This window comes from Sciurus carolinensis, chromosome 3 (genome assembly GCF_902686445.1).
Source record: "Sciurus carolinensis chromosome 3, mSciCar1.2, whole genome shotgun sequence".
Taxonomy (NCBI): Eukaryota; Metazoa; Chordata; class Mammalia; order Rodentia; family Sciuridae; genus Sciurus; species Sciurus carolinensis.
Genome location: NC_062215.1, coordinates 40608742 through 40628986, shown reverse-complemented (window position 1 = coordinate 40628986; position 20245 = coordinate 40608742). Strand labels below are relative to the sequence as shown.

Genomic DNA, 20245 nt, shown 5'->3' with positions numbered 1-20245 from the left:
TTTGTCTAAGCGAAGTGAATACCTTCCTCTCAACTATGCAAGATACATCCCATTATGAATTCCTGGGCATAAAAAAACAGGATCCCCTGGGTTTGATCTCCCCCCAGTATTGCAAAAACAAAACACAAAAAACCATGGTGTCCTGACAGTAGAGCAGTAAGTTCTTTTAATCACACACTTGAAAAATATCACAAGTCAAATCACTGGAATACAGAGAAGGTTCCATCTCCCCCCACCCCTGGTGAGGAGCCCTTCTCCATTTCAGACTCCCAGAAAGGCCCTGAAGGTTTTATATTTTTACATGCTTCATGTTTCATGGTATTTGGTCAGAGCCTTAAAACTGGCCCACCTGCTACTCTGAAATTTTAAGAAGATAACTGATTCAGTTAAATAACAGTCCCAAGATAGAACTGATCTAATAGGTGACCACCCACTTAAACTCAGAGCCTACTTTTCTGGCCAAAGCCTGTCTCTGAAACCTGATATCCTCCTCCACACAGTCCCAGGTTTCCAATATGCCAGTCACCTTCTGACGGTTGGCTACAGGTGGACACCACTAGAACCCATGCTAAAAAATCTCCAACCAGTACTTCTGCCAATGAGGTCAGTCAGCGGGCACCTGCTAAGCCCCTGAGCTGGTCAGCACAGATTATGTGCCCATTTCTAGATCCAAACAATATTTAGTTACTTCTCACCTCACACTTAAGATTCAGGGGAAGAACTGCTATCACCTCCACTGTAGACATGGGGAGAGCACACACAGTGTCCTACCTGAAAGAAACCATGGAGCTGGGGGAGTGAGGGCTGCTTATAAACATGTAGGAACTAGGAATTTGGCCGTGTAAGTTCCAGGCCTAGCTCAGTCCATCCCATCAGAACTGATCCAGAACTCTTCTGTCACACCTGGCTGAGGGGACATCCCAATTGCCACGTAAGAGCCTCCTTCTCAACAAAAAGCGCATTGTGAACCCTTTTGTTTGCAGGACAGCAAAAGGGGTTGACTTTGGTGAGAAGCCCAGAGGGGAAATAATGGTTTGAGCCAGGGCAACGGGGTAGAGGAAAGATCTGCTCGCCTAAAACCCTATGTAAGTCTTTGAGGGAACGCCCGGCCCTCTCCATCCCTGGAGAAGCGCTGTGGGTATGGAATGGTTTGGATATTCTCCAGCACTAACTGAAGATAACAGGAGACAAAGGTAGCAAGAGCCAAATATAAGGGAAGAGGGAGCCTGGAGTCAGGGGCTGCCTGGAAGGGCTTCGAGCTGACACCCCCACAGGTAGGATACAGTTCCGCTCACTGGCTGAAATATAAAAGGAACCAAACCGTTTTGGAGAGGGGAGAGAAAGCCACCCACCCTCTGGCCTTTCAAAACAACGTTCATTCTCTCACAGCCTCCTTTAATCATGTTAAACCCATGCCATATGAGTACAGGCCTAATTCGACCAGTGAATTCTATGCAAATGTTTCACAAAAAAAACGGCTGCTAACAGGAACAATATGTACCTGGTACATGCTGATTGTATCGGGGGTGGGAGGGCAGGAAGTAAGGAGAGCCGCCTCCTTTCCTACTGTGCTCTTCAGATCTGCTGGAGGGACCCAGACACACAGCAGATGGCCCCCTCCCCAGTGGCAGAGGCAGCCCTCCCCCCAGCCTAAGGAACACTTGCTTCCAGCAGCAGACACTCAAGTCAGCATGCATTAGCCATATGGGTATGTACAAGCTTTCGGCTGGTGAAACTGGGCTCAGAGCTGGAGTCTAGAGGAACTGTGGGCAAGGAAGCCATTTGCCTTCCCCTGCCTTCTCAGGGATTCCTGGAAGTCGCCCTGCCTCTACTCCTTGGGGATCTCAAACATGCAGAGGCTCTTGTACTTCTGCAGAAGTTCATTCTTGGTCCTGACTTGCTCCCGGAGGCTGTGCAGCTGTTGCTGCTGCTGCTCAGGACTCAGGTGGATGCCGGGCATGGTGCTGATGAGCTTTCGCATCTCCTGGAACTTGGTTTTGAGGGCATTCAGGTCCTGATGGACGTCTGGGCTGTCCTTATCCATGCTGTGGAGGGCAGAGGACGGTCATTAGCACTCACAGTTCATACCCACGCCTGGCTTCTCTGTTCTGCACCCTACAATATTTTTTAGAACATTGTTTGATGTGTCTTTTCCAACTAGGCTGTGCAACCTCAGAAGGCAGGGATCAGTTCTCTCTTACCACACCCCCTTGTCTAGCACACTCACAAAGTCAGGTGCTTAATCCTGCTCTTCTGTCCACCATCGGCCCTCTGAGGACAGGGACTGCATCTGTCTCATCCACAACTGTCTCCCTATCCCACAGACTCTCAAGAAGTATTTGTTCACAGGCATGTTTGGCAAATAAATTCATAAATTTGTGTTGAATGAACGAATAAACCATTAACAATCATCAGCTGATTCATGCCAAACCAAAAAGTTTACATACCACATTTTGTATAACCTGAGCCATTTCTAGCCAATCAGGAGACTTTTCAGCTAGCAAGAGCTAATTTTAGCCAAGGTTTTGATGCTCACTTGAACCTGTTAACATAAAGACTAATTTCTATAGAGCTGTTCATAAATTTTACATCAGTTACAAATACTGGAAATTTTCAGCAGATATAGGCTTTCTCCTACCACAGCAATGCAAACTCCTTGCCTTCAGGTCAAGCTCATTTTGAAGGCTGCTGATCATTCACTTCATCTCCCAGCTATTATTAGTTGCACAGAGATCCACACTCCCTTGTCACTACCAAATTAAAGCAAAACAAGAATGAAAACCCTCAACTAATATCAAAAAAACGGCCCACCAGTCGCTCCTAAGTTAGTGAGTAAGCTTTGGTAAAAGCAATTGAGACTAAAAACGAAACACCAGTTCAGTAAGCTGTTCTAAAAGGAAGCCACAGAGGCGTCAGTGGGTAATTGTCAATGATCATGTATTTTTTAATAAACATTCATCCCTGGTGGGAAATTTCAACCCAGATGGTGCTAATTCATGTTTATTATTCATCATTTCTCTGCTTACGCAGACAGAATACCTATCTTTCCTGTCGATCCATCAGCTACTTCTCACACCTTGCGAATCAGATGGCCACCAGGACCTGTTCATTATTTATCAACAGACCTAAACTCAGGTGGAACTTGGAGAATCAATCATATCTTCTAGGGAATAAGTGGCCAAGCAAATGTTTCCTGCTGCCATTAGATGCCCTCAATTTAGAAATACAATTAATGGGTATGTCTTAACTCAGCTGCTAAGGATGGGTACCTGGAGCTCAAGAGGACTGCAAATGATTTGGAAGGAAGCAAACAGGGAGCAATATTTTTTTTTGTGGTGCTAGGGACGGAACCCAGGGCCTCCTGCGTACTAGGCAAGCGCTCGACCACTGAACTATACTCCCAGTCAGGGAGCATCTTTTAACTCTTTCAGCTCAGATACACAAATCTAGATAGAAACCATCTGGAATCCTGAAAGCATTATACTTGAATGGCACATGAACTAACACTGTTACCAACTTAAGTCCCAAAGTTTTGAAATTAAAATTTAGTTTAAAGAAAACTGATTCACATCACATGAAACTTTCCAAAACAGTAAAATGAAACAAATTAAAAATCCATAAAATTAAAATGTGGAAGAAAGTTATGGTAATCCAATTGTTGAATCAAAACTAACCTTTTGGGCCTAACTTGGCCCAAAAGAAAATTCTGAAGTGGGCCATGTTTAAGATGCTTATTTCTGAAAACCCCCAAATCTCCAGGGTTGCCCATTCTTTATTCAGTGAACTTTTAGGAGAGGATAAGGTCTTCAGATAAGAAATGAGCCATGAGAAAAGCCACCTAGAGGGGAGCTGAGTTGAAAGAGGGCCTCTCTTTCACCTGCCCTAGTTGGTGGCAGTAAATAGCACATGAGTCCTGGGGCGAGGAAAACACGCTATTCACATGCTATTCAAGAACTGGTTGGAACCAAGTGGGAACCTGCTAAGCCAAAATGACTATGAAATACCCAGGCCCAAAGAAAAGGAACAGGCTCAAATATTGAGTGAATAAAAGCAGAAAGCTCTAAATGGGCCTGCCTTTGTCCTCAATGTTAGTCATCATCCAACTTTAGAAGGTTAAAAAAAAGAGAGAGACAGACTAGGTCAAGAAGGATAATAATCACACAAACAAGGGCAAAGTTAGGGCACTTTGGTTCCACCTACTATGCTTTTTAAAGGAGTGGATGAAATATTACTGCTAAGGGTAGTGCTCAGAGTGTCCTTCCAGCAGGCCACAAAGATATCTGGATATGTGTCTCCAGAATCATAAATAGCACAGGTTAGGTGGACATATCTAAGAATCACAACTCCATTTTCTTTGTTCTTCTTTTATTTTTTTGTAGCAAAGGTTCTTTAACACAAATGCAAATGGGCAACAACTGGACAGTGTGTCCACTGGCACGTCAGAAGCAAAAGAAACCCACTGGATCAACTGAAGCCAGCCTCCTCTAAAACTTGATGGTCACTTCTTTTGACCGTGGGTGGCATCTGACCTGGTTTCTTATATCCTCCTCAAAACTTCCACTGCCCTCAGCTAAATGTCCCAGCTGCTCCACTGTGGACTAGTGGCCTCAGCTCTCCTCTGCTCTGGCCTCTCCTTTTACCATGCTAACTTTAGTAGCTTCATCCTTCCAAAACTTTTATTCTCTTTTTAATATTAATGGGTACTTGAAGGAAAAAATTCAAAAGTGACAGATGCAAAGACTTAGAAACAGGAAGTCCCTTTAGTCTTAGGACCCAGAGATAACCATGTTGATATGTAATGTATACTGTTTCAGATCACTTCAAAACATAGTATAAAAATACATGCATACTTCTTTGTTTTGACAGAAATGTGGCCATACCTGGTTCTATTTTTTTTTAATTTTCATTTTTCTCTTAAGAACGCATCTTTGGAGGTCTTTCTGCATTAACACATATATACATTATATAGCTAAATTTTTTGTTGATGTATGTTCGGAATGCCTATAATTTGTTAGGGTGACAATGAGCATTTTATACCCACATCTTCATGTACTTGTGCAAGTATTTTGGAACACAATTTCCCACCAGTGAGAAATCTGGGTCAAAAGTTCTGTGATTTTTGAAATATTACCAAATTGCCCTCTCAGCTGGATGCAGTGGTATACCCATAATCCCAGCTACGGTGTGGGGGACTGAACAGGAGGATCAAAAGTTCAAGATCAGCCTGGGCAACTTAAAGACTCCATATCAAAGAAAAAAATCCAAAACAACAAAAACAACAACAACAAAAACCTCAAAAAAGCGGTACTGATGTACACTCCATGACACACTATCCTCCTACTCTGGACAACGCTGGCTGTTCCTTCTCTAGCAGCTGTATTCCTCTGCCCCAGTTCTGCCAGCACTCAAGAGACCTCTGAACTGCTTCTGAACACCCTTGCTTCAGGGTTGCATGTATAATACATTCTTTTTAGGGAGTAACAATAAAAGGTTCTGCTACTAAAAGAAGTTTGGGGGGGGTGTTGTGGGTGGGAAGCTGCTCTGCAAATCACCCTTGGACTTGATAGCCACTCCCAGTTCTGTACATGCTGAAAGCAACTCCCCACCAGCCCTCCTACCTGCCTATAGCTCCCTCTTTCCAGCTGTCATTGATTATCTTCTCCCTGGAGTCTGGAAAACCCCTAAAATCCAAAGTGGGCCTCCGTCAGCTTCCTTGCTGGAAGGCCCCACCCACCCCACTGAGTAAACTCAGGGCTGCCCTCTCAGACTTGCCCTTTATGCCGTCACTCTCCCAGTTATGGGTCCTGCCAACTCTACCTTCCAGAGACTCCTGAGAACTACCCACTGTCACTGCCTTCCTGGAAACGGAAGGCTCCCCTCCACACCCTCTGCTCCACCTACCTTTAGAAACCCAAGTCTGGAGCTGGGGATATAGCTCAGTTGGTAGAGTGCTTGCCTTGTAAGGACAAGGCCCTGGGTTCAATTCCCAGCACCACAAAAAAAAAAAAAAGAAAAAAAAAAAAAAAAAAAAAAAAAAAAGAAACCCAAGTCTGCACAGGTCACTGTTGCTTAAAAATTCCAGCTGGCCCTTGGCTCCCAGGTAACACCTGCTGGGCAAGTTCAAACTGTGAAGGGAGCCACCAATGCTACCCACAAATGCCTCTAGCCTTCCTAGGCTCAGCTTCCCATTCTTCCTAGGACCCTGCCCCCAACTCCAAACATTTCTCCCACTATATTAAGTAAGCACTGGCCAGGAAGACTGACTTCATGGGGCAGTCAGTGAAAACAATGGGACAGAAATGAAGTGGCAGACGAGTGAAGAGACTTCAAGCAGGCCCTGGAAGCAACTCTTCCAAGCAGTCTCCCAGACGTTCCTGCCTGGGCACTCATCCTTCTGGGACGTGGCTGAAAGAGAAGGGTGTCTTCACAGAGGCTGCAGAGGCTGCCCCAGATCATGCTGGTGTGGGCTTGCCCAGTTCCTCTGCTGCAGCTGCAGAGGGGGCCACTTCTGCTGAGCCCTGGAGCAAGCCTCAGCTGGCGTGGAGGGTGGGCGGATCAAAACAGACCTTGTGTGGGAAGAGGCAGGTCAATAACACCCTGTTCTCATGGAAGAGGTCCTGCTGGGGCTCTGAGGTCTTGCTGACCTGCCACTACAAGAGGACTTGTTTCAAAAGCTTGATCAGATGGGAGGGATAGCTTGGCATGCCATCACTGGAATTCCCTCTGCAGGGTCAAGGATGGCTCTCCTGTACCCACATAGCAACCTACGACATTTTAAAGGAAAACGTTTAATTAAAAATATGTTGTGACAGTACCCATAAGGACAGAATACTCTAACTGGGTGGGCCAAACACAGCAGGAAGGCAGGAACAACGCAATTCAGAATTCCTAGGCTGGGACACATAGTTCCAGACTCAGATTAGATTTGGTAAATTTAAAGGAAAAAGACATTATAGTTTTCTCTGGTCTCACATATCTCATTTCTTGCTACTTTTATTATGGAACTTTTATATATACCAAGAAAGGTCTCAAAAGACTTGGTATTTAGAATATTTCTTATAGGCATTAGATTATCCTTTTTTGTTATTTGTTTGGTTTTCAGTACGGGAACTGAACCCAGGGGCACTCTATCACTGTTTTACAGCGATACAGTCTTTTTAAATTTTGATTCTGACATAGGGTCTCACTAAATTTCTGAAGCTAGATCCTCCTGCCTCAGTCTCCTGAGTTGCTGGGATTATTGGCATGTGCCACTGATCCTGGCTCCTCATTCTTTAAAAATAAATGTATAGAGTTTTAGTTGTTCATTCAACCATGGGAAAGATGTTAGGAGGAACAAGAGTTCCCACTGTAAGCAGGGTGGTGCCAGGTGGAGATTCTGGTAGCCAGGCAGGGAGTGTCCTTGGGTACAGTGGAAATCACGTTCACAAAGCTCTGTAAGCACAGGAGGTGGCCTCTAAAAAAGTCCTTAAAAAACATGCAGCATTCCCATGAGGACTTCATCCTCCCAAAGGCACTTGCAGCAGAAAAGTCCCTGTTCTGGACTTTACAGTGGATGGTCCAGGCATGCAAAGTGAGGCGGTCTGCTGAGATACCCAAATGGAAGGCTAATGTCTGGGCTCCATTTCCTCTGAAGCCCTAGGGAATTTCGAGTAGAGAAAAATTAACTTGATAACATACACAGGATGAATTTTAGAGAGGAGAGTTTAAAGGTAAAGAGACTAATTAAGAAGTGATTATTAGATCTAAAAAACAAGATTAGGTCTAGCTGATGAGTAGTCTCAACAGGTTTGAGAGTAAGTGAGCAGGTTCAAGACAAAAAGGTCCACAAAACCAAAAGCATCACAATCTCAGATAGGTTACTAGGAAACTGGGCTGGGAAGGTAAAGATGTTACAGGGGATAACTAACAAGCAAGAGCAAGGGGGAATATCCCTAAATGGGAAGTAAACATACTATGAGGATTTCAGGACTAAAACAGTTTGGTACTAGAGGACAGAATGTTGAGAAGTAGATCAAAAAACATATGGCGAATCAATATATAATAAAGGCAGCAACTCCAGCAGGTACAATAATGAATATTCACTAAATGCCTGTGGGAAAGGTGGCTAGCTGGCTCCCTTACTCTCCACCAAAACAAATTCCGGAAGCATCAAAAAACTCAAAGTAAACACCACAATCATAAATGTTTTAGGAAAAGACTTAGGAAAAGGGAATTAATTTTTATAATTTTAGAGTGTCCAGGTCTTTTATCTTTTTCTTCTTCTTTATTTTTGTGGTGCTGACGATCGAACCCAGGACCTCACACATGCCAGGCAAGCGCTCTACCACTGAGCCCCATCCCCAGCCCTATGGCCTAGGTAGGATTCAAAACTGGAAGCCAGAAAGGAAAAACTCAACAACTTTGACTACATGAAATTATATGATACTGAATGAAACAAAACACATAAGAAAACCATGACCATGAACAAAGACAGAAAAAAAGCAACAACTTGAGGGAATTATTTGTAATATTTGACAGAGACATTACTTCTTTACTGTACAGAATTCATAAAAAAATGACCTAATAGAAACATGGGCAGTTTATAGGGAAAAGTACAAATGATGCATAAAATTACATATGAAAAGATTTTTTTCTAAGGTAACAAAAGATACAGATCAATATATAACTTCTGACCTATCAAATTAACTAAAGCTAAAAGTTTACTGGTGACAGCAGTGGTGTGGGGAGAAGATACAAATACAATATTAGCGGAAGCACAAACTGACATATTCTTTCTGAATTCATTAATAGTGATCAAAATTTTAAATTTGTACATTCCATTGCTAGAAATGTCCCCTGCAGAGACTCCTAAGAATCACAACACAGTATTGATAAAGAGACAAACTGCAGTACTGACTGCAAATCAGAACCCCTGGCATAAAGAGTGTCCTTGAGCAAAGAACAGTTTAATAAATGATGGCATGTTCATAAAATGGAATATTTGCAGTTTTGGGACAAGGGAGGAAGCTGGGTGAAGCGGAGGGGAAGGATCACTCTCATTTCATATCTCTGCGTACTCTTGGACTCCATCTACCACTTTAATTTTTTTTTAATGCTTTTGGGGTGGCAGATTTATGGGCCACTTTAGGTTAATAGAATTTTGAAGTTAATTGAAGCAGCCCAGTCTACAGGACTGAATTTTGGAGGAGTTAGCTAAATGAAGTAGCATTGTAAATTGATCAGTAGCTATCAAAATAAAAAATGCATGTGCCCTCTGCTCTAGCAATTCCACTGCTGAAGATTTACCTCACCATAAACATAGTGAAATAAAAGGATGCTTACTTACCTCAGAACTACCAGCAATAGCAAAAATTAGGAAAATGCCTAAGGGCACACATACAGACCAGTTACATAAATCATGGTACATCCATGAGATGGAATTCTCTGCAGTGGCCTTAATGAGGCAGATCTTTATGTGCAGTACAGAAAGGTGCCCACAGCGAACTAATCAGTGAAAAGGCATAATACGAGGCACATGGTCTCAATTTGTGTACATATTTGAAAAGACAAACACATATATTCCCTGGAAGGCAGCTTAAGTATTCACAGCAGTTATACCTTTCTGTGTTTCTGAATATGCAATTGTGACTTATGAAATAATTTAAATAAAAGACTGATGTAACCAGCTGAATTCTTTATAAGAACAGGAAAGGCTACATTTGCTACTTTGTTTTACTTTCTTGTTCATCCCTGACCACCACTCCAATGGACTGTTGGGGAAGTTTCAGGAAGGAAGAGATGAAGGTTTTTGGAGAGTCACCCTGGGTACTAGGTCTGGCCCCAATCCTCACCACTGGTGGCTAAGCCTGCCAAGTCCATGTCCCACCTGGCCTCCCAGCAAACCTCATAGGACAAAGTTCTGCTCCCTACAGGGGGTGTGCTAGTCTATCCTGACTCCTCCCTTTTCTTCAGCTCTCCATCCTGACCCTGTTCTAGCTTGGATTACTTTCAATGCCACCAAACTGGAAACTGACCCCAAGAGTCAATGCTATTTCTTGGCTTCATCTCCCCCCCCTCCCCCCAGCCCCGGGCTATTCCTACACTGTCCTCCTCCCTCTCATTTCAGACTTATCATTGGCATCACCCTGTACAAGCCTCTGGTTTCTCCAGGCTTTCTGAGGTTTCCTATCTCTGGCTCCCCTACCCTTCCTCAGTCCGCATCCCTTTCCCTCATTAGCCTTAAACTCAAATACATAATACATCAAAGGCTTCCAGACTGAATCCTAGTTTTTTCTCAAGGTGATAGTTTCTCTTCAAATGAACGGATCTGGCTTTTTGGTGGGGGAAACAAAGTCTTTTCTAGTGTGTTTTTCTACTCCAATGTCTTTTCTCTGGGCCTGGACAGACACCTCAGAGAAGGTACCTCATTCTCTTTGGCTACCCAGGCTAAAAGCCAGGTTGGAAAAGGGTGGTTGCAGGGGGCAGGGGTGGGTTACTATTTAGTCGGTGAACTTTCTCTTATTTCCTATTTTCAGTATGGCTCCCTACTACCTACTCCTGCAACATGCCTGGTGTCTCCCAATCCAGGTACTTGCTGTCTTATTCCTTCTGGAGAATATATCTTGGGAAAGAGCAATCCTTTGACAAGATGAAAGGTAGTTTGGCTGCTTGGAGTGGTTGGATATTCTAGACTTTTAAGTAATCCTCCTGTTCTTAGCCCCATCCTTCATGCCCAACTTCCAGAGATTGCAGGCCCAGGCAGTTCCCGGGATTTGGGAGAAGGTCATGGTCAAAGACAGTTAGCTTCAGAGTTGGTAGGTGAGTTAGCCCTTGACCATCTGTTTTGTGGCAATCCTCTCCTGTCCTGTTCTTTTTGATTTTATGCTTTGCCTTTTTTTTTTTTTTTTTTTTTTTTTTTTTTCCGGTACCTGGGATTAAACTCAGGGGCATTCAACCAGTGAGCCATATCCCCAGCCCTATTTTGTATTTTTTTTAGAAACAGGGTTTCTAAAAAACCCTGTTGCTTAGCACCTTGCTTTTGCTGAGGCTGGCTTTAAACTCAAGATCCTCCTGCCTCAGTCTCCCGAGTTGCTGGGATGCTTTTATGCTTTTTAAAAAAGTCCTTTTACTGTCTTTTACACAAACCACATGTGACAATCCACCATCTTTCATACTCTTAGGTATATCTTACAAAAACAATTTCATGACTTAAGTATTATTGTTCCTATTTCACAGGCAAAAAAGAGGATCAGAGGAGTTTAGTTTGCCTGCCCAAAGTTACCCAAATAGTACATTATAGAGCTGCTAATTTGAATTCACTGTTTGAAGTCCATTATTGACATATTAAAGATAGGAAAATTATAGACTGAGAAGAACAAGATGATAAGGCAAGCAAGTGTAAGCACACAGACTTGAATCTAGGATTATCTGACTTCAAGATCTGCTCTCCCTAATATATTTTACGGCTCCATTTTTAATGTCAGTCCAACTCAACTTCTCTACCTGAACTCAAGAATTAATACTTAGGGCTGGGGTGGTGGCGCATGCCTGTCATCTCAGCAATTCAGGAGGCTGAGGGAAGAGGACTAGAAGTTCAAAGCCAGCCTCAGCAATTTAGCAAGACCCTGAACAACTTAGGGAGACCCTGTCTCAAAAAAAAACTTAAAAAAAAAAAAAAAAAAAAAAAAAGGCTGGGGATGTGGCTCAGTGGCTATCCTGGATTTAATCCCTGTTACCAAAAAAATAAATAAAAGGGAAAAAAAAGAGAAAAGAATAATATACACTTAGGGGGTCCCAAGAACTGTCTCCATGAATGCATACCTTTTTGTGCTTCTGTTTTTCCATATTTTTCTTAAAACCAGTGTATTTGGGTTAATCTGTATAACCCCCCTCTTTGGGGATGAACTCAAGCACTCTACCACTGAGCTATATCCACAACCCTTTATATTTTGAGACAGGGTCTCACTAAGTTGTCAAGGTTGATCTTGAACTTGGAGTCCTCCTGCCCCAGACTCCCCAGTTACTGGAATGACAGGCGTGTACGACAGTGCCTGGCTGGATAATCCCTTTATAATTCAGTACTGCTCAGAGTCTGGGGTGGGGGTGTCATCTGTATTTCTGTTTGTGAACTCACTGGTGCTGAGAAGAAATGCTACTTCATTGCCACTTGTTGATGAAGACAGAACAGTCTGCCTCATTCATTCCAAGTGAAGTCAAATAAAGTGGGGATCTATTTGAAAACAAAGGATTTGCAGTTGTGGTGGGTGAGTATCACATCATCTCACAGCAAGTGAATCCGGGCTATCTAAACTTAAAAGAAGCTGGTGCATTAACACTCAAGATTTTCAGGTTCCAACTGGCAATTCATTTTCAGCAAAACACCAAAGTGCATGTTTATGTTCGCTTGAATGTTACTAGAGTGGTATTTTGTATTAATTTACTTTGTTTTAGCTCTGAATGGTTAAATAGGAGTTAAAAGCTTAGGGGTTTACATTTAATATCATGTGGATATAGTCATGTGCTGAATAACCTTTTATTCCATGACAGACCACACATACAAGCTGATAGCTTCCAAAGGCCCAGAGACACCATTGTGATATTGTAGCACTCATGCTATAGCAAATAAACCCACTGTACTGCCAGTTGTTTAAAAATATGGCACATACAATTATAGATAGTAGATAAATCCTCAATAATGACTATATTACTGGCTTATGTATCTACTATTCTGTACTTTTAACTGCCAAAATGTACTCCTACTTAAAAAAAAAAAAAATCACTATAAAACAGTGCGCCCTAATGGGCCAGCAGCAGCCTCATACACCTCATATTTAGAGCTTCTTGATTGCATCAAGAAGCCATGTCAAGTGACTGAACTATATACCTCCTAGGTTTATGAAAGTAAACTTTGGGCACTCCCATGACAATGCACCTCTCTGAATATGTCTCCATCCTTAGGCAACAAGACTGTATGTGAAAAAAATAACTTAGGCAAATATGGGGATCAGGGAGACTTTTGTTCAAAAGGATGACAACCACATCTTTTGATACTATCTTAGAACAAAGTAAAGGGATCTAATCATTTAGGGCAACTTATGTGTCTTTCTTTCCTCTAATGTTTCCTGATCACTCTTCCCTTCTTTTTATTTTTTAATTATAGGTTATCCCCATTCGTGTCTTTTCTTTCCTTCTGATGGTGAGCCCTGTGGAGTTAAAAAGTTGGCTCCTTTTATTGTGTATACTCATAGAATCTGGCATTTCCCCACACAGGTGAGATGATGTGTATATGTTGAAATGCATCAAAATGCAAAAACCTTGAGTGCCTACATGATGCCACATGTGGAAAATTCCACACTCGAATTCGTGTGGTAGGTTGCATTTAAAACACAGGTGAACTAAAAATATTGTATAAAATTACTTTCGGGTTATGTGTATAAGGACTTGGGTCCCATCCCCCAAATATCTCATTAGGTATGTGCAAACATTTCGAAATACGAAAATATGCGAAATACGAAATCCTCTTAATCCCTAGCATTTCGGATAAGGGATCCACAACCTGTATTAACCGTGTTACAGGTGAATAAACACGGGCTTAGACCTTAACTTGCTCAAGATGGTTGGGATACAAACTTGAGCACTTGAACCCCAGAGCCTGTGCATTGAGTCAATAACTCGGCTTCTTTTTAAGTATATCGCTGAACTCGTAGAGTAACTGTGTGGTCTCAGAGAAGGCCTCTTCCGGTTCTAGGACTCAGTTTCCTCATCTTTGACATATGGGCGTACCTCCAAGCGCCCAGAGCTCTCGCAGCTCTGAAACAGACGAGACAGGAAGAGAGAGGGAGTGCGGTGGCTCGTCCTCTCCAACGGCCCTTACCATTTGATGATGTTGTGAACCAAAGGTAAAAAGGAATAGTTCTCTTCCTTCACGCCAGCGGGTGATTGAGGCTGCGGTGCTGGGGACTGCTGCGTCTGGGGCGCAGCGACCGGAGGCGGCGGCTGAGGAGGCGGCAGCGGCTTGGTCTCAGGCAGCGGCGGCTCGGATGCGGGCGGTAACGCATCCTCGGTCTGTCGCCCCGACGCCACCCCGGCGGAGGCCATGGCGGCGCGGTTGGGTCAGGGAGGCAATCACTAGGATCCCACGAATCAGCCTCCCGAGAGCGTCGCGGACTGTGTACGTCACTACCGTGCACTCGGCAAGCGCGGAGCTAGGAGGGAGGCTCTGAGCCTGCGCGCTGGAAACGGGGCGGAGCAAAGTCGCAGGGGCGGGCAAGTTTGTTGCTGGGCGACCGTGGGAGGGTCCGTGGTGGCCTGGAAATGGTTTAGAGTCGGAATAAGAGATTTATTTCAGAAATAACAGCCTTATTTACTATCCATATGGCGAAGTGGGCACAAAAGCAACTAACACAGGAAGCCCAGAAATAAAGACGCAACTTAGCCAAGACCGCGGGTCTCTCCAAGAAACAACAGAAACTGCCGCAGAGTAAATGACACTAGGGTAACACCTGTGTGAGGCCTGGGCTCTGCAGCGGGGAGCAGAGTCCAGAGACCAAGGACCTAAGCGCCTACACCATGCACACCTCAGACAGGAGAGGCAGAACCCATAGTGCCAGACCCCATACGAAGAACAAAGGACGAAGAGGCAAAGAAATTGTGGTCCCTTCCCAGTTCCTCATGGCTGCTGAGGGAGAAACGAATAATTCAACTCAATAAACATTGAGTATGCACCTAGACTTGCTGGATGTGTTTGATGTAGTTGAGGAAGTCGGTCCCAACTTTCAATACAAGGCAGAAGGGTATTCATCCCAAGAAAAAATATTTCCTGGAAGAAAGACTGTCTCTGATACTCTCAGTATCTTTGGGCCAGTTCCTTAAGCACTTAGGTCCCAGTTGCTCCACCTCTAAAATCTTATTTAGTCCAGGGACATGGCAGGGCCTAAACTATGTTCTAATTTCACATACATGGTTGACCCTGAAAAGTTTTCTTTGTATGAGAAGCCTGTAGGATACTGGGCCAAAGAAGGGAACAGCTGATAGGTTTGTGTTTATTCTTCTCAAAATGGGTATGATATGGGGGCTGTATTAAAATTTTCTGGGGGCTGGGTTTGGGGCCCTGTGGTACAGCACTTGCCTAGTATTCGTGAGACCCTGGGTTCAATCCTCAGCACCACATAAAAATAAAATAAAGGTATTGTGTCCACCTACCACTAAAAAAAATTAAATTAAAAAATTTTTCTGGGGGCTGGGGAGATAGCTCAGTCAGTAGAGTGCCTGCCTTGCAAGCACAAGGCCCTGGGTTCAATCCCCAGCACCGCAAAAAAAAAAAAAAAAAAAAAAATTCTGGATGATGAGGAGAGCTGTCAGCTGGAGCCCTCACTCACCATCATGGCAGAAAAGAAGGGGAAGGAATCTTACATTCAGGGAGCAAGGTGAACAACTGCTCTTAAGTCCAAGATGGATTCTCTTAAAGGAGAGTATGGCTGTAGATATGTTCAGGTGCAGTGGGAGGGGCACGTGGAGCAGATCCTTGGGGAAGTGGACATTGGAAGTGTGCTGTATATGAACCTTAGCACAGCTTTCTTCAGCCAGTGATGTGCAGAGTGACCCAAAGAGAGAGAGAAAGAGAAAGCAAGTAGAAGGTGGGGGCTTCAGGGTTTTCTTCCTTCTAACCTTGTACACTTTCACCTAAGGGAAGAGTTCAAGAGTTCTGGTAGAGAATGAAGGAGAAAAATGCCTGCTGGAATAGGGCCAAGTGTGCTTGAAAACACTGTATCCCCTTGGAGTCATCTGGGGAATAATGATAGTAATTACTACAACTACCATGAGTAATAAGAGTAATTTCAAAGAACAAAGTTACAATCACTATCTCATTCAATTCCCAGGAGAACTCTAGAAGGTAGACGTTAGTATTCCCATTTTATAGATGGGGAAACTGAGGTTTACTATGGTTACAAGATTGGTCACAGCGTCACATGGTTATGAAGCTTGCCTGACACCAAGTGCCTGTTCTAAACAGACACTTAGGTGACCTCAAATTCCTCCCTATTCTGCAACTTTATGATTTGAAATGTTAAAGTGGGTTGTATTCACAATTCAAGAATTAATCTAATAGTCATCAATAATATCCCCATGGCAACCACACGTCATCTTTTCCCTCCCAGTGTGTTTTATAACTTAATTACAAGCCCCAACTTAATCATTGGCAGAATAATGAGAATGTCCCTTTTAAAAAAACCCCAACACTTCAGGTATAAATAGTCACGGCTAAAGAAAACAAATTGGAAACGTAGGAAGCATGAACACGTATGGTGCATTGACAGTTTGCCCTAAAAATAGTTAATGTAATTAGTGGCAAAGAGTAAGGTTAACTTCATAATGTTGCAAGCGGATGTCAGAAAAATACTGCCTGTGCTGGTTTCATTAAAACTAAAATTGTTGCAAAAAAATGTGTTTCTGTTTATAGCTGCTCTTTAAAAGTCAAAAAAGCCAGATGCTTCATTGATATGTAAGGAGAATGTATTAGAGACTTCACCAACTGCAATGATATGGCCATTGCTTTCTCAGGCAGATTTACACCATTTCTCATAAGGCTTCTTCCAGCTGAATTAGTGGTTAAAAGGTTGGGCTCTGAAGCCAGCCAGCCTGACTTCAGTCTTAGCTCAGGCTCTTTGAAGCTGTGTGATTTTGGACAATTGCCTCACCTCACTTTGTGCAGCTCTGCAACCTCACAGGAAGACTGAGTGGATTATTACTTATTGTCATGGTTTGAATGTGTCCCCAAAACTCATGTATTAGAAGCTTAACCCCCAATGTTGAGAGGTGGGATATTTAAGTGGCTATTTGGTCATGAGGGATCTGCCCTCATGAATGGATTAATGATATCACATTAGGTACCTAGAGAGTGGGTTTGTTATGAATGCAAGTTGGGCTTTCTCATCTCTCTCATGTGATGCCGTTACCAGGTTATGACAGAGCAAGAAGCACCTCACCAGATGATCTTGGCCTTCCCAGCCTCCAAACCTGTGAATCAAATTAGTTTCTGTTAATTATAAATTACCTAATCTGCAGAATCTTGTTACAGAGCACAATATGGACTAAGAAACATGTCAAACACTTAGAATAAGTGAATACCAATAATAAGTTAATATCAATTTATAATCAGCAAATATCAATTTTTATTATTCAGATTTAGGGCTTTCTCCATCAATTAACTAAAAGACTGACAGCAGTTTAAAAAGTACATCTTCAATTAATGAAACTAAAACTCATCTTAAAGATTGTTATTAAACTAGGATTTCATTTTAAAAAGAAGGATCTCTATTGGTGCTCTCTAATAGAAATAAAATGTGAGCCATAAACATGAACCACATGCCACTTTTAGTTTTCTAGTGGCCACATTAACAAAATAAGAAACAAGTGAAGTTAATTTTATATTTTAACCCAATATGTTCAAAATACTGTCATTTCAAAATGTAATCAATACTAAAAATCATTAATAGATTATTTAACTTTTTCAAACTGTCTCTGGGATGTGATATGTGTTTTACAGTTACAGCAGATCTATTTCCATTTGAGCTAGCCACATTTCAAGTGCTTAGTAACCAGATGTGGCCAGTGGCTACACAACTGAATAATGCAGAAAGATCAATACATGTCAACATAGGCAGGGTTCACAATTATAGTGGCAGAAATAGAGGTGGAAAGCAAGTGGCACAAAGGGTATTATTTTTAAGTACTATATTATAACTTCCATGTGTTAACTTTCCATTACTGTAACAAAATACCTGACATAATCAACAGGAGGAAAGGTCTCCTGGCTCACAGTTCTTGAGGTTTGAGTCTCTGGTCAGTTGACCTGCTGCTTCTGGGCCTGTGATGAGGCAGCACATCATGGTAAGGAATTCGAGGTACAGCAGAACTGCTCTCCTCATGGCCAGAAAGTCAAAGAGAGGAAGAAGAAGGGATTGGGATCCCACAATATCCTTCAAGGGCATGCCTCTAATGACCTAAAACTTCCATTGAGGCCTACTTCTTAAAAGTTCTCCCACCTCCAAATAGCACCATGGACTGGGGACCAAGCCTTTTGAACACATGGGCCTTTAGAGGATGTGTATCTACATCATGGCATTATGAAAAAGTTCAAAATGTGAAAAACAACCTATACATTGTCCCTAGATATTAGCCTATATATGTATACATATTTGAAAAAGGAATTAGAGGGTGCACCCTGCATTTGTGGGATGGGGGATGGAACACAGAATCGAAATATAACAGACATAGAAACTTTCTATGTGGTGTTTTATTTCTTTCTTTAGAAAGAAGCACACAGGACAAATTTGGACCATTGCTGTACACAGGGGTGAGTGCAACGGGGATTAGTAAGTGACATCCAGGCTCTTCCCATTTCTGGTTCTATGACCTTGGGCAAATTATTTAACCTCTCTGCACCTCAGTTTCCTCATCTGAAAAATGAAATAATAGAACCTTCCTCTTAGGACTGCCCCAATAATTACTGGAGTTAATGTACATAAGGGCTTTGAACAGTGCCAGGTACACAGTAAACACTATTTCAATTTTAAACTGCTCCACTGAGAACAAATATAAAAACAAGACTGCATCTGAGAATTGAACTTTCAGATGTTCAAAGTGGACCCACATCACAAATACCCGAACATGCTTGTGATTTATTTCTGCTGCGTGAAAGTCTAAAAATAGTCATTTCTCCCGTCAGACAAACATCAGGGACTTGTTAAACCAATCATACCATTGTGTGATTTGGGGATTTTTTTCATCAAAGCTATACTCTTACATATGATTCATCCTTTTCTTTTTATTACCTGGAGCCTCAGGCAGGTTGGAAAAGCTATACAATACTTTGATTTTTGTGAGTTAAAAAAAAAAAAAAAAACGGCAGCCACCGCTGTTCAAGACAAACACAGTGCAATGTACACCAGGAGTCAGCCCCCTTAGCCTGATTCCTTGCTTAAACCTCAGACAAAAGCCCTTTCCTCCCTTCCACCCAGCCTTTCTTCTTTCTCTGAATTCCATTTGATTTTTCTTCTTTTTTTCCTTTCAGTCGCCCTCTCCTTGCTGAAAGAGACTCCATTATGCCCAATTTCTCAACTCCCTGTTAGTGGACTCATTTCTCAGAAGCCCTCATTCTGGGGCATTTCAGCATACAAATCAAGACTATATTTCTTTTAGACACAGGGGATTTTCTTTGAGTCTCCATTCCTTCTTTTTGTGATTTTTCACCAGACTTCCACCAGTTGCCTTTAAATCACCAAACAGCTTTTAATATAATACAAGTGAGAGGCAATCCTTTCCAGGAAACAGCTTTTGTCTAAAATGGTCCATTACTGTTCTGACACCATATTCTTTCTGATCTCTTTACCAAGTAATCTTCATTCAAATTATTTGGTAGCCAGTTTTTTTTTCTGTCTACCAGTTGTTCCCTGCAAGCCTTGACCTTCACTCCTTCTGTTAATACTTTCTTAAAAATACCCTCTTCCCAATTGTCTTTTTGTCCCCTTCACTCTTCACTTCTCACCTTTTTTAGAAGTTACTTTATTTTGCCTTATTGGATTTATTGTAAATCTTTCTACTCTTGTTTATTAACTCCAGTCTCAAAATTATAGTTAAAAATGATGGAGCTGGGATGCAACTCAGTGGTAGAACATGGTTAGGATGCATGAAGTTCTGGATTTGATCCCCAAGATCCAAATAAAAAATAATAAAAATAAATATGAAGGTAGGTGGTGTGGCTTATGCCTATAATCCCAGTGATTTGGGAGGCTGAGGCAGGAGGATTGCAAGTTCGAGGCCAGCCTCAGCAATTTAGCAAAATTCTTAGCAACTTAGAAAGACTCTGTGTCTTGGGCTGGGGTTATGGCTCAGTGGTAGAGCACTTGCCTAGCACATGTCAGGCCCTGGGTTCAATTCTCAGCACCACATAAAAAAATAAAGACATCGTGTCCGTCTTACAACTAAATATATATATATATGTCATAGATATATATGACAAAAGAAAGACTGTCTCAAAATAAAAAATACAAAGGGCTGAGATGTATCTCTGTGGTAAAGCACCCCTGGATTCAATCCCTAATTAAAAAAAATAATAATAGTAATAAAAATCAAAAAGGACTTGGAAATATATAGCTCAGTGATAGAGTATCCCTGGGTTTAATCCCCAATACTGAAAAACAAAAAGTAAACATGATGCTGCATCTGGAACACTGATTGGCCTAGGGCATGTGCTGGCCAGGAG

At 42.3% G+C, this 20245-nt stretch overlaps 1 protein-coding gene across 1 annotated transcript; it reads right to left on the bottom strand.

Annotated features, from left to right (window-relative positions):
• Positions 1-140: 140 nt before the first annotated feature.
• On the bottom strand, positions 141-14157 carry Med9 (mediator complex subunit 9). Its single transcript, XM_047547409.1, has 2 exons — positions 13856-14157; positions 141-2045 (listed from the first exon to the last, which is right to left on the bottom strand). Exons 1-2 carry the CDS (start codon positions 14077-14079, stop codon positions 1829-1831), a joined length of 441 nt encoding a protein of 146 aa, XP_047403365.1. The 5' UTR covers positions 14080-14157; the 3' UTR covers positions 141-1828.
• Between the last annotated feature and the right edge of the window lie 6088 nt (positions 14158-20245).